Here is a 13,800-nt window from a genome sequence, read left to right on the forward strand (position 1 = left end):
TCATGCAGACAAAAAGGTAGATTTACATCTCCTTCCTGTCGAAGACGTTGATAGGTAATTTAAGAGGATGGGGCTGGGGCACCACCGCGTCCACGGCCGAATCCGCCACGGAAAGATGGGGCGAATTCACCAGGAGCACCGCCTTCCTTGCCCTCAGCGCCTTCACGGCGTCTGTAGCCACCGTCACGGTCACCACGGTCGCCACGGGGGCCACCACGACCGCCAGGACGTCTCTCGCGCTCTTCGCCGCCCATCATACCGCGTGGGGGAGCGTGCGAACGCTGCTGCTTGATGTGCGTGGCTGGCACAATCTCAGCTGGCAGGTGGAGCCATTCGCGGAGGTAGTCGAGACCCTCGGGGGTGAGGGTGTAGTAGTAGTACTGCCACGAGAAACGGGTCTTGAGGTAGCCTCGAGAAGTCAAAGACTGGCAGGCTTTGATGACCTGTATCATGGCCGTAAGTATTGGATATAGTATTATTTTTAACATCGGAGACGTACATAGAGGTTCTTGGTGTCAATGTCGGTGTGTTTGGGCAAGTTGTAGTCCTTCTTGGCCACGAGTACACCCTCTGAAGAAGAGAATTAGTTGGAAATCCCTTTTAAATATGACGGCTAGAACGTTGCATACCGCGGAAGAGGTACTCGTGGATGAGCTTGCGGTCAGCCTTTGGAATAAGCCTGTAAATCGACAGTTAGCGCATGTGCGGCTCTGCATGATGCGAATTCTCTACTTACATTGTCGCGAGTTCCTGGCGCTTTTCGGGGAATCGCTTTTGACAATGCGATCTGTAGTTAGTGGTGCAGGTGGTTGATGTAGGTAAACCTCTCGATAAGCTGGATAAAAAGTGTGTAGGGAAAGTTTTAGGGTTCGCGAACAACTTGCCCTAATTGATTATCTAAGAATATCACATGATCTAGATGGCTCACATCACGTGAGCCCAGCCCCGAAGCTTCATTCGCGGTTCTCAAAGCGGCAACATTGAAGGACCGAAAGTTATCAACCTCGTCTTCAACGGTGATATCTATTCCAATTCACGTCTGAGTGTCTTGTTACTAGTTACGTGACTAGATAAACGATACCAAGTGTTGCATTCTCTAGAAACTGCTCGATCAGACCTCTCACCATGGCGCCATCTACCATCAACGTCCTTCTATCATCGTTCCCTGGGCTGTCACTCCCTCCGACCTTGGCTATACCTCTACCATCGACTTCATCTATCATAGACCTCACCGATAAAATAAGCTCGTATCTGCCTTTCCCGCTTACCGCCCAGTCATCGCCTCTTATCTTGACAACCACGAGCAACAAGCAAGTTCACCTCTCCTCGCCAGCCAAACTTACCAGCCTCATCCCAGAAATCAAAGATGACGAACAAAATGCAACATCCACGTTCCTACCTCTTCGACTCAGTGTTCGTGTATGCGGAGGCAAAGGTGGTTTCGGCTCGCAGCTCCGAGCTGCCGGAGGTCGAATGTCCAGTCGACGAAAGGGAAATCAGGATGCGAACACCGGGTCTAATCGAAATCTCGATGGCCGTCGCCTACGGACTATAAAGGAAGCGAAGGCGCTGGCTGAATATCTTGCCTTGAAGCCGGAGATGGATAAGAAAGAAAAAGAAGCGCGAAAGAGGAGGTGGGAAGCTGCTGTTGCCGCCGCAGAGAAGAAGGAGCAGGAGATCCGCAACGGTGAAGGGAAAGGCAAAGTCGACGGCGCCTGGATGGAGGATAAGGAAGAGATGAGTGAGAAGGCAAGGGACGCTGTGCTACAGGCGATGAAGGGGGGAGTTTGGAAGGACAACCTTGCTGGAAATTTATTGGGCAGCTCGACACCTAGCGCGAGCGGGAGTAGTGGTAGTGGAGGGTCGGCAGGCGCAAGCGAAGACAGCGATATGGAAGATTTCGATGAAGATATCACCCCGGCTGAAGCAGCCACAAACGTGAAGAAACCAGTCCGGCGGTATTTTGGGTTCGACGACGAGGATGACGAGGATGAACTAATGTCAGATGAAGACGACGAAGCCGGTAGTAGTGCCGAAGAGGATATCAAAGGCAAGGGGAAAGCAAAGGCCTGACTACCTGCAAAACTAGTCGCTACTCGTCGTTGACTTCGCTGTTGTTTTGTCTCATTCTGGCGCAAATATGAGTAATGAAACGGAAACGGCACAATTATGAATAGCCTTTTGCCTTATGTGTAATATTAACACTTTACTATGAAGCTGATCACTCTGTATCTTCTGCCATCTCACTGCCTTTACATCAAATCCGCGATATCTAGTTCCATATCGGACCTATCAAGGGTGGATCCACGGCGATATCGGAATAATGATATTCCGTCGATAAGAAAGATTTCCAGATCCAATCTTCAAGACAGCTTTTTGCAGAACGAGCTCTTCCAAACCGTCTATAGCATTCAGGGCAGAGAGATGAATGCGCGATGATAATTCCTATCTTTAGATCTCAGTCTCGAAATACTCTACAGCGCCTACTCCCGCTTTTTCCTCGAAGGCACACTCCTGTCCGCTGTTTTTCAGGATGGCGCGCTCTACAGCCCTATAAAACATCAACCACACGACCAAAGACCTCTTTAATTCCGAGACAGCAATGGTTATATAACTCTACCGAAAGCACTGAGGTTGCTGCTCCAAGTGTAGATGCATGGGCGCTTCCCAAAACGTGTCATGGTTGCGGCGCATTAACACAATGGGTATACCCTGAAGAGCCTGGATTTTATACCGTCACCCGGAAACCAGTGAAAAACTACATTCAACAAATCGTCAAAGATCAAGAGCCAGGTGGAAGTGTCTTGGTCAACCCACAGCCGGAGAAGAAACCCGCGCAGGAATCCAAGGAAGCAGAGATCCCACTTTGTGATCGATGCCATAATTTAATAAACCATGGCAAGGGTGCTCCTATACCATACCCTACGTTATCTTACATACGCGATCTAATCGACGAATCTCCTTTTCAAAACAATTATATCTACCACGTTCTCGACGCCGCCGATTTCCCACTCTCGGTGATCCCGAGTCTTCAGCGATATATGCCAATACAACCGCAGCGCAGCCAGAACCGCAGATCACAAGCACAGAAATACGGATCCAATCGCCGTCTTGCCGAGATCAACTTTATTATCACACGAGCTGATCTGTTATCGAACGTGAAACCGCAAGCAGATTCCCTGATGCAGGATATGGTACAGATACTACGGGAAACGTTAGACCGCAGAGAGCATGGCATAAGATTAGGGAACGTCCATATGGTTAGCTCGTACAGGGGCTGGTGGACTAAGGAAATAAAAGAAGATATTTGGAGGCAAGGCGGTGGCGTGTGGATGGTCGGCAAGGTGAACGTCGGCAAAAGCAAACTAATCACATCCGTCTTCCCAAAGACAGTTCCGCGGTACCAGAGGAAAGTCCGGAGTCAGGGCGGCGTGACGGTCGTAGGACGTTCTTCCGTGGACGAGGTCGCTCCTCAATTTGAAGAAGCGGAGAGTGACGAGGCTGGAGCAGCTGTGTTACTACCGCCGCTTCGAAAAGAGGTCCCGTTCCCCAATCTCCCAATTGACTCTTCTCGTCCGGGAACCACTGCTTCCCCTATCAGGATACCATTTGATAAGCATCGCGGCGAAGTTATTGATTTGCCCGGTCTTTTCCGTTCTGGGCTCGACGAGTTTGTACAGGACAATCACAAGTCTGACCTGGTGATGACGAGCCGTCCGAGACCAACCCAGGTATCAATCAAGCCCACCCAGTCACTGCTCCTTGGTGGCTTGATAGAAATCAAGCCACTCGAGGAGAGGGAGGTTGTGTTGGCAGCTCCCTTTCTTTCCCTGGAGGCCCACGTTACCAGTAAAGACAAGGCGGCTGAGATGATAACGCAGCAACGACAATGTCCGACTGGAAATATCGCAAAGGAAGGGATCGGAGAACAAATTACTTCTGCGGGGATAGTCGAGTTGAAATATGATGTCACGAAGAAATACGCAAAACCGCTAGCCTCAGGAGAGCTATCTCCGCTTTACAGGGTTATGGGGGTTGATATTCTCATCGAGGGATGCGGATGGGTAGAGCTTACGGCTCAAGTCAGGACAAAACACCGAGATCCCTATGACTTCCCGAAGGTTGAGCTATTCAGCCCTCTTGGAAAATTCGTTGGTAGCCGGATGCCACTGTGCACTTATGCCTTTAACCTGAAGCATCGAGCACAGAAAGAACAAAAGCGTCTGGCCAAGTCGAGGCGCCCTCCAACGAAGATTCGCCGTCCGAGGCGCTGAAATCTTCATGCCATATACTACTTTGGAAGGCTCCGTCGTTTCCTGTTTTTGACTAAATTCTCAAAATTTGTGCATGGAGCGGAGTTTAGCAGTCCCTTTCTTTCTTGTACAACTAGCGATCTGGATAATCTGTATTATAATTATAGAGATGTAGGATATAGCGAATATATAGAAGAGCCCAGTGTCGACGACGTTCGATGATCAGGTCATTTCAACTAAGACAAGGGGAGATCTCCACAGAATACGACGACGGATGGCCAGGGCAGTCTGTTTCCTTGCTTCTTCTGCCACCAGGCGAACGTCATGGCGCAGACGGCCATCCACCAGTGTAATTCCCAGTATCGAGATATATTCATCGATGCCGTCCGCGTTGTCGTTTTCTGGTGACGTTTTTTCCCGCTGACTAACTGAATAAAGCGGCGCGAGGTCCCGGTGTGGCGGCGTCTGAAATGATGTACTTCCGCCGAAGTTCGAGAAAGGCCGAACCGGGCAATATATCAGAATCACTCGATGCACAGTCTGATATTCAGCAGAGTTCGGGTTCCTCAAGCCGTCTGCACCCTTGGGTCTCCTGTTCCCGCGCCTGATCTCTCCCTAATTCCATCGTCCGGCTAAACGCCGATATCCCGCAGAGTTCAACTTCCCACTGTTGAAACAGTGGACCTGTGTCGACTGAACCAGAGATCGGGCTCTTTCTTTCTCTCCATTGTGTGCATTTCTTTTTTAACCCTCTTGTGACCGCCTATACCGAATCCGCAGGACTGTTTTCCAGTATTCTTGATGAGCTCTGAGTGCCCGACATAGACACATGGGGTGAGAAAAGTCCTGGCATGCCCACCGCCGCCATGATGCGTCCCAAGCCTTCGTCTTCTATGCAGAAGACATACGATGACAGTTATTTGATGTGCTCTACAGCTGTCTATTTTGAGGGCCAGGTATTATTCTCATTTCTTTTCCTTTGATTTTCCGAAAGCTATCAATGCCCCGCAATCCGCAAATTCCGGCTATATATCTGACTGGTTCGGGGGAACTATCTTTTGCGCAATGGACCATGGGGGAGCTGTATGAGGTGTATTACCTTGCTAATATCCTTTTTTTTCTTTCTTCCTAGAATAACGAGTCAGAGGCATTACGAGCTTGGAAGTCTGCGCTAGACACGATTTACTACCACAACGCCCATAAAGTTCCGTTGACATATGTCCCCAAAAATGATACGGAGCGAGGTCTGCAAGATGCTTTGCGCGAGTTAGAACTACAGTGCAAAGAAAGAGTAAGCCTGTTAGAGACGTTACGAGAAAGTCGCAAGGAAGCCGGCATGGACCCTGATCCAAAGACTACGCCAATTTCAAAGGGGAAACTAGAAAAATCACGACCTCCAGTGACTGGACCGCAGAAACTAGGTGGGAGCACCACGGGTTGGATTGGAGGCGGAACCATTCCCTCCATAAGTTATCCTGAGCTGTCACGGCCGCCGGCTTTGCCACCTCGCCCTACAATGCACAGTCAGTCAAGCTTGAACTCGATGACACAAACACCCCAAAGCAGTTCAAGTGATGTACGTGGGCTAGGGCTGGATTCCTTGCCATCGCCGCCTATACTTCCGGTACCTTCGTCGAGGGACGATATGCATCGGCAGGCAAATCCGGAGAAGAAAAAGACGTTGCTCACGACTCTGCGTGGTAAGGATTCAAAATCATCATCAGGATCGAGCACACCTCCTCGCAAACATTCGAGGCCAGCTGCTTCCAAAGCAGCAGGTTTGGCTTGGAGCTTTGTCACGCACTCGGGCTCGTCAAAAAATGCGCAAGCTTCGTCTGGAAACGAGTCCGCACCGTCAACTCCGCGTAAGAGTACATCAAGTGACTCGGGCTCCCGGAGAGACGCTTTACCCAGTCGACATTCTATTGAAGAAACCCCAATGTCCACCCGAGGGGCTTACCGCTCGGATTATTTCTCAGGGCCTCCCTTAACACGGAGAATTTCGGGAGATCATGCGGCTGCAAGCTTGGCTGCTGGTGCTGCCGCGGCAGCCGCTGCTGCTCAAAGACCTACTGAAGGAGAATCTCATAACGGTTTCCTCGACCCTTCCCCTGACCTTAAGGCGAACCCATTCGATAAATGGAAGCAGTCGGATACAAAGCAAGATACAGGGTATAGTCCCACTCAGAACGGGAACCACAGGCCGCCAATTTCAACTAGGAGCTCGACCGTCGAACTCCCGCGCTCTATCCCAGTTTCTACTAACCCTCAAACTCGCACAAACAAGGCAGTTCTGGATGACGCTGGCCAAAGACGGGTTGTTAAAACCAACTCTGCTCCATCCAAACCTAGGCCAAATGGAAAGGACGTTATTCGAGATGTCGAGACCAATGGCGAAGACTCGCCCACCGATGGTAGAGCCAGGCATCTAGCCTCCCAGACTCCGGTGACAGCACAGCGTCCGGTAGTTGGGCAGCAAAGAGTAGTATCGAAATCTAATAGATTGTCGGTAGACACACCTTCTCAGGAAGAAGTTAGGAACGTGGATGAAGATGAAGATGCGTTAACGAATGAACTTGGTTACGACCAAAGCTTTGGAGGAGTAATGAGCAATTTGCCTAAGGGGGTTGACAGGGAAGCCGCAAAGCAAATTCTTAACGAGATCGTAGTCCGTGGAGACGAAGTTCACTGGGATGATGTTGCCGGGCTAGAACCTGCAAAGAAAGCATTAAAGGAGGCCGTCGTATACCCTTTCCTCCGGCCGGATTTATTTATGGGACTTCGTGAGCCAGCCAGAGGTATGCTACTCTTTGGACCACCGGGAACCGGCAAAACCATGTTAGCAAGGGCGGTCGCCACAGAATCGAAATCCACCTTCTTTTCGGTTTCAGCCTCCAGCCTAACGTCTAAATGGCACGGAGAAAGCGAGAAGCTTGTTCGGGCTCTCTTTGTATTGGCAAAAGTGTTAGCTCCGTCTATCATTTTCGTCGACGAAATAGACTCCTTGCTCTCCTGCCGTTCAAAGGCTGGTGAAGCGGAGGCCTCCCGAAGATTAAAGACCGAGTTTCTTATCCAATGGTCTGATCTACAACGAGCTGCTGCGGGCAGAGAACAGTCTGAAAAGGAGAAGAAACTAGGCGACGCGACGCGAGTTCTAGTCCTAGCCGCAACAAACATGCCTTGGGATATAGATGACGCAGCTCGGCGTCGGTTTGTTCGTAGGCAGTATATACCACTCCCAGAGGCCGAAGTACGAAAACTACAATTCCAAAAACTACTCAGTCATCAGAAACATGAGCTCTCAGATGATGATATCAATGTAATTGTCAAAGTCACCGACGGTAAGCAAACAACCCACGCAACCAATATGATATTCCTCGTTCAATCAATATCTAACGTTTGCTCTAGGCTTTTCTGGCTCTGATATCACTGCCCTTGCGAAAGATGCTGCCATGGGACCGCTACGAAACCTAGGTGAAGACCTTCTTCAGACACCAATGGAACAGATTCCTCCTATCACATTCGGGGATTTTGAAGCCTCCCTATACTCCATTCGGCCCAGCGTAAACAAGGAGGGACTAAGTCGATATGAGGCATGGGCAAAGGACTTTGGGGAAAGAGGGGGTTAAACCCTGCTTATTTCGAGTTGCTCCCCTTCTCTTATATATATGTTTCTCTCCTTGCATTTTGTTGTCTGGAAAATATTCTTATCGTTATCTGTTTGTGAGGTCCTATGAACAATGTTGTTCATCTCGACTGTTTGGAACTGCATCGCATGAGGTTTTCGTTGGCGTTTCACTCGGGAGTTTCTCCTTGGATCTCGTTCGCTACGCCATGGTGTTAAGGTATGGGACAGAGATGGGTTCGAGGGGCATTCTCGTTCGGTCTTACATTGGGTTTCCTATTTCTCTAAGGTTTGGCATGGCGACTGCGCCTGGAGGGTGCCTTAAATTTATCATTCTATGCAGCGAGAGTAAAAGAAAGGTCAAGGATTTATGCTCTTATAACTACTTTTTTACTTGCTCATTATGTTAACTGATATCATTCAAATTCTTGCCTGATCTCTAGTATTGATAGTCGTAAAGAGGGCAGGGCAATTTTTGAAGCTATTATTAGTTAAAGGGTCAGGTAGGTATTCAACCTATTCAACATTTTGATTCTTAAGGATTTGATTTTAATATACAATATTCGTGCTATGAACTACTAATACATTGAACCTTAAAGGTTTCTATGTCCGTCAAGAGGACTGCAACCGTAATCGACTTCTAACGAAAGATTATAACAAAAGCTACCATGTCTATTGGGCCACGTTCAGCTCCTTTGCGCCCAGTTGCCTCTCCTCTTCGCGCTCCAATCTCTTCATAACTCGTTCCCTGATCCTCCCAATCTTTACCTCTCCCGTAACTTCAACATCGGCAGCTTGATCTTTATCCAACCCCATCCTCCTAAGTCTCCTCTCCTTTCTAGCGTTTAGCTCCGATTCCAATCTTTCCGAATAGGTCATAACGGGAGGCCGATCCTCAATTGGTGTTCCAAACGGCACCACAATCCTTTCCACCACGTGTCGGACATGTTTACTCACACGTCGCCCGCTCCAGAATTCAATTTTATCACCTACTCGTAGTGAGTTGCGCGGATCAGAGACCTTGTACGTCTCCTTTACAGCAAAGCGTTTCTGGACTTGTTTGTTGAACTTGATGTTTATATGTTCCACGCGAACGGTGCGTTGCATACGGCCGGCGGAAATGACAGTACCAAAGCTACGGCTTACGCCGTGCGGAAGGGGGACAGATGTCGGTGGAGTGGTTGTTGTAGGGATTGAGTCTGTGTCTGGCACCTGAGATCGGGCTGATGGATAAGTGGAAAAGAGCGAGGAGCGCGATTGAGCGGGTGCGAGGCCATGTCTAGCAAGACTGCCTGTTGTCGTTGTTGCTAGAGGTTGTGCATGCCGAAGGACCGAGGATAATGAAGGGGCAGCCGATCTAGTGAGCGATTGAGAGAATGGCATTCCGCATATTCGAAGAAGTTGGCTGCTTGTCGAGGAGTTCATGATTGATCCGGTCTCGTAGGCACGCCCACGGTACGGCCTCGTGGAAAAAGTAGGAAGTGCGTCGTTTTTGAAGTCAATGCAGCTGTATCTGGTGCAACAAGCACAAATTAGACGCCTTCAGAAGGGTGAGAGCGAGCCGAAGTATGGTTTCTCCAAGCGCTCTGTCTTTTGTCTCTCAGGATGCATCGAAGCTTCAAAATTTTGGAGGTTAGTATGTCACGTGATATTGAAACTCTTAGTGTGATTATATAATCATATCTTGCGATAATCGTATGAAAATATTGTTCATAACTCCAAAGCGATTCCTCTACCAAACATATTCCGTGCGCTTCAGCCTTCTAACAAGTTCCCAATTCGTGAGCCTCCGGGTTGGGTAAAGCACCCCTCCATCAGGAGCTATGTCTAGCTCATAAGGCGACCACTCCTCGTAGTCTATGATATAGCTAATTGAGAGGGTATATCTATTAGGCAACAACTCTATACTTTCATGTTAGGGATCGGAGGCATACCATTTTTTGGCTTCTTTATCCCACAATAGATTCCTTTTTCCAGGGTTTATATGCCTTACACCATGCTGAGCCAACGTCCTAGGCCCCCCGACACCAGAATTAGCCAAGGAATGCAACGAAAGGTCAAGTAAGGCTTCACTTACAAGAAAGAGTCCAGAAATGCTTCGCGAAGTTCATCGCGCTCCTCCCGAGACAAATCCCAGAATTCCAACGGAGAGTTGCCTGGCAACCTCTCCATAAGGGTATATAAGATATTCCCGCCTGGAAGCCACATACCTTCAGTTTGTGTGGTAGATAACACATCCAGGAGCTTTGGAGATACCGGGCAATTAGAGGCTGTTAGCTTCTCTAAGCACTCTACTTCTTTTGGCCCATAGTTGAATGCCCGGGGTGAGAATATCTCCTGGCTAGGGTTTGCTGTCTTGCTGGGACCACCCTGACCTAGTAACCTGAAGATGAAGGAGAAGCATCAGTAAACTTTATACAATAAATGAAGACAGAATCTCTAAAATCCAGGATAGAAAACTCGACTTACTGCATATAAATTTTCAATATTGCAACAGAGTGAGAACTAGGCCTATATAATAGAGTAGTTTCGAAAACTCTCATAACTTCAGATTGTATTCCATGGAAGGACACACGACGCTCTTGGATTTTCTCCTTTGAAATCCAAGCATGTTCGTTGGGAGTCCCTTGTTCAAAAACGACAGTCGTGTTTTTGAAAGCATCGAAGTAGATGCCATTAGCGGGAAAGCATACCATTGCAGGTGAGGTGATGTTTATAAGTTCCTTTAGTTGTGAAAAGAGAAAACACTGTGATTGGAATAAGATATAACGCCCAAGGCTACAGAGCCATGCATCTTCGCATCTTCCGTGCGATTGGACCAGATACAGAGTAGTTATGCACCTGTAGCCTGAAGTAAGTCTCTAAATATAAAAGGGAGATGTGTTGTTGCATAAATATATAGATAAATGCTTTTATATTTAAGCTTCCCAGGAGTTCCACTGTCTTCCGGCTGCTATTTAGCGGGGGAGTTGCTGCCTGGCAACTACAATACCGATCCTGTTCATATCAAAGACCATTCCCTGTCTTCACTCTTGCTTTTATTGAAATTCTCTCATGGAATGATTTATTGCAGAAGGTTAGGAGTAACAACATCTATCAACCTATGAGAAAATGGACCATCTTATAGATACCAAGCAGCCTGGTGAAGATGATGGAAGTGAGGTTTCTGATTGGGAAGTAGAGGATGGCATACCCCAATTCAAAGATCAGTTCATTCAGCAATATTTACACGGAAGAAGAGCCTTGATTCAGGAAGAGAAGAAGCAGAGACATGGTAAACAGCAACCTGGATATCTGATTCCGCTTCTTGAACTCGCGGATCGGCACCTTCGGATACGTCCAAGGAATTGCTGATGCTGCATATCTATCTGACTGGGCTGGATTGAATACTGATGGATCTCTTATAGATGCCAATTTTCTAAAATGCATGTCGCCCTCTGCCAGAGAAGCATGCCGAATCATTTCCCATGTTCGAGACAGAGAACTAAAAACTGTCTGGACTAAGGATGCGGAAGAGAATATAGCTAAAGCGGAGGATACGGTGCTTTATCCAGGAATGATGTTTCGACTGGCTAGGGACAGGATGGAGGGTACTGATCTATGGAAGATTGTGAAGAAGATGCCCAAGGGTGAGTCTCCTCGATATCCTAACTGAGGACTATGTGATGAGAGGCAGAGTAATTAGCTAACTATCTGGTCTAAAGGAGCTTTATTACATGGACATTTGGAGGCTATGGTTAATTTAGATGTGCTTGTGGATCAAGTAATGTCTTTGCCTGGTATGCACATTGCGTCAGATAGGCCACTGACAACAGGAGGAAACCTCAAATATTCTCCGCTGCACTTTCAATACTTTTCCAAGCCACAGAACTTGAGGGGTGTCGAGAAGCCTGGATCCGACACTATTAGCATCTGGAACTCAGCCTATAAACCACTCTCATTCATCCCAGTGAAGGAAGCAGCGGATCAGTTTCCAGAGGGCGGGGTGAAGGGGTTTCACGACTGGTTGAAGGGAAGATGCACGATTGAAAAAGAGGTATCACTAAGTCATCACCACGGATGTGCTGCGATCTGGGATATTCTAGACCAGAAATTCCAGGTTGTAGACGCAATGCTCTACTACGAACCGATATTCCGCGCATGTCTCAAGCATATGTTGGCTGAGCTAAACGAAGATGGCGTTCGATATGTTGAATTTCGCCTGGCTTTCGGATTTGAATATCGCCGTGATAGATGCGAAGAGCCCGACCCTACCTTTGACTCCATATTCGAAGCGTTTGAAGAAGAAATCGAGAATTTCAAAGCCTCCGAGGCCGGCCAAGGGTTCCATGGAGCTCGTATGATATGGACGACCATGCGGAGTCACACGAACCGTGATATAGTGGAGAGCATGAAGGAGTGTATAATGACGAAGCTGCAATTTCCCGAGCTTATCTGCGGCTTCGATCTGGTAGGGCGTGAAGACGACGGGAGAACTCTGGTGGATATGATTCCTGTCCTGTTTTGGTTTAAAAAGCAATGTGCGGTGGAAGGCGTGGAAATTCCGTTCATGTTCCATGCAGGGGAGTGTCTGGGGGACGGAGACGAGACCGACTCAAACCTCTACGACGCCATCCTCCTGGGCACACGCAGAATCGGACACGCATTCTCTCTCTACAAGCACCCTCTCCTGATCGACCTGGTCAAGGAGAAGAAGATCATGGTCGAATGCTGTCCGATCTCGAACGAGGTCCTACGGTTTACCAGCTCGATCATGTCTCATCCGCTGCCGGCCCTGCTATCCAGAGGCGTTGCCGTGTCACTCTGCAACGACGACCCGGCGATGCTAGGCCACGGTAAGAATGGACTCACGCATGACTTCTGTCAAGTGCTGAACGGGCTAGAGAACGTTGGTCTCTCCGGCCTTGCTACCATGGCGGAGAATTCTCTCCGCTGGAGCTGCTTTGAGGATCAAAAGAACGCAGACTGGCTGGCAGACATCAAGAGAGGGATAACCGGGTCCGGGCAGAAGGCCGAACGCATCCGGAACTGGAACGTTGAATTTGAAAAGTTCTGTCAGTGGGTGATTCTCGAGTTTGGTTCCGATGCTCCGGACGAGGGCGAGGAAGAGGGCGAGGACGAGACTGAATAGGGAGTGTAGGTTAACGATGAACTCTAGATGATCTTCCTGCAGCGAGAGCATCGGATACGCTGCATGGTAGCTGTTGTCTAGATATAATATTCATATATCAGCCCGTAGCGATGGTCGTAGTATCGCCTGAGGAGGTCATGATGGCTGTTTGCCCTGTTTGGCTGCCTCGATCACGCCTGAACTCTGGTTGAGGGAGCAACCTACCACTAGACTCCGCGAGCTTCATGTGTAAGCGTCATGGAATCGCTAGTCGTAACCACGGCATCGCCCATGGCAAATCATGCCTGTAGCCTCACCCTCAAGGCACTCTGGTCCAGTTCGCACACACGAGAGAAGGGGAGTCGCCGACAGACGTGGCAGCGTTCTCTTCCGTCCATGAAGATGCAGCTCCAGGCCGCCGCTTGACCATCTATAACCACCGTCCTGCTCTCTACACCGGAGCAGCCTGTCTCAAACGTCTCTCTCAGGGCTTTCATCCGGTCTGGCACGTCTCAGCTAACCTTTGCCGGCTTCTCTTTCTGTCCTGCCTAGGGCTTGTTTGGCCGATCTGCTTGATAAGGCGTTTAGCTGTCTATATATTTGTTGAGCCTCAAAGCGCATTTTATTCCTTAATATCTACCCTCTATCCATACGACTCACCTAGCTTCTACCACTTTCAACCTTACCCTTACGATCTCCGGTTGAATACGCAGCTGTCTCTCCTCCAGCAGAGCTCAAAAGCGTTGACCGTCTCGCCTTACCGTATCCGCCACCCCGCCTTTCATATCTAGTAGCAATGCAGACGGCGTTCT

General features: G+C 48.8%; 5 protein-coding genes across 5 annotated transcripts; 3 read left to right on the forward strand and 2 right to left on the reverse strand.

Annotated features, from left to right (window-relative positions):
- Positions 1-59: 59 nt before the first annotated feature.
- On the reverse strand, positions 60-957 carry GIQ15_00101 (40S ribosomal protein S10-A; the record flags this gene model as incomplete). Its single annotated transcript, XM_033547518.1, has 5 exons — positions 60-443; positions 500-570; positions 630-679; positions 737-787; positions 929-957. The coding sequence occupies 5 exons, from the start codon at positions 955-957 to the stop codon at positions 60-62; spliced, it is 585 nt and encodes a 194-aa protein (XP_033408469.1).
- A 168-nt stretch (positions 958-1,125) lies between these two features.
- GIQ15_00102 (uncharacterized protein) lies at positions 1,126-4,274 on the forward strand (the record flags this gene model as incomplete). The annotated part of the gene is made up of 3 exons (XM_033547519.1): positions 1,126-1,419; positions 1,501-1,852; positions 2,653-4,274. The coding sequence occupies 3 exons, from the start codon at positions 1,126-1,128 to the stop codon at positions 4,272-4,274; spliced, it is 2,268 nt and encodes a 755-aa protein (XP_033408470.1).
- A 1,044-nt stretch (positions 4,275-5,318) lies between these two features.
- Positions 5,319-7,882, forward strand: GIQ15_00103 (uncharacterized protein; the record flags this gene model as incomplete). Its single annotated transcript, XM_033547520.1, has 3 exons — positions 5,319-5,336; positions 5,386-7,594; positions 7,662-7,882. 3 exons carry the CDS (start codon positions 5,319-5,321, stop codon positions 7,880-7,882), a joined length of 2,448 nt encoding a protein of 815 aa, XP_033408471.1.
- Positions 7,883-8,550: 668 nt separating this feature from the next.
- GIQ15_00104 (uncharacterized protein) lies at positions 8,551-9,303 on the reverse strand (the record flags this gene model as incomplete). Its single annotated transcript, XM_033547521.1, has 1 exon — positions 8,551-9,303. One exon carries the CDS (start codon positions 9,301-9,303, stop codon positions 8,551-8,553), a length of 753 nt encoding a protein of 250 aa, XP_033408472.1.
- Positions 9,304-10,989: 1,686 nt separating this feature from the next.
- Positions 10,990-13,009, forward strand: GIQ15_00105 (uncharacterized protein; the record flags this gene model as incomplete). The annotated part of the gene is made up of 3 exons (XM_033547522.1): positions 10,990-11,152; positions 11,286-11,507; positions 11,583-13,009. 3 exons carry the CDS (start codon positions 10,990-10,992, stop codon positions 13,007-13,009), a joined length of 1,812 nt encoding a protein of 603 aa, XP_033408473.1.
- Positions 13,010-13,800: the final 791 nt, after the last annotated feature.

This window comes from Arthroderma uncinatum (genome assembly GCF_011692745.1).
Source record: "Arthroderma uncinatum strain CBS 119779 chromosome Unknown scaffold1, whole genome shotgun sequence".
NCBI classification, from domain to species: domain Eukaryota; kingdom Fungi; phylum Ascomycota; class Eurotiomycetes; order Onygenales; family Arthrodermataceae; genus Arthroderma; species Arthroderma uncinatum.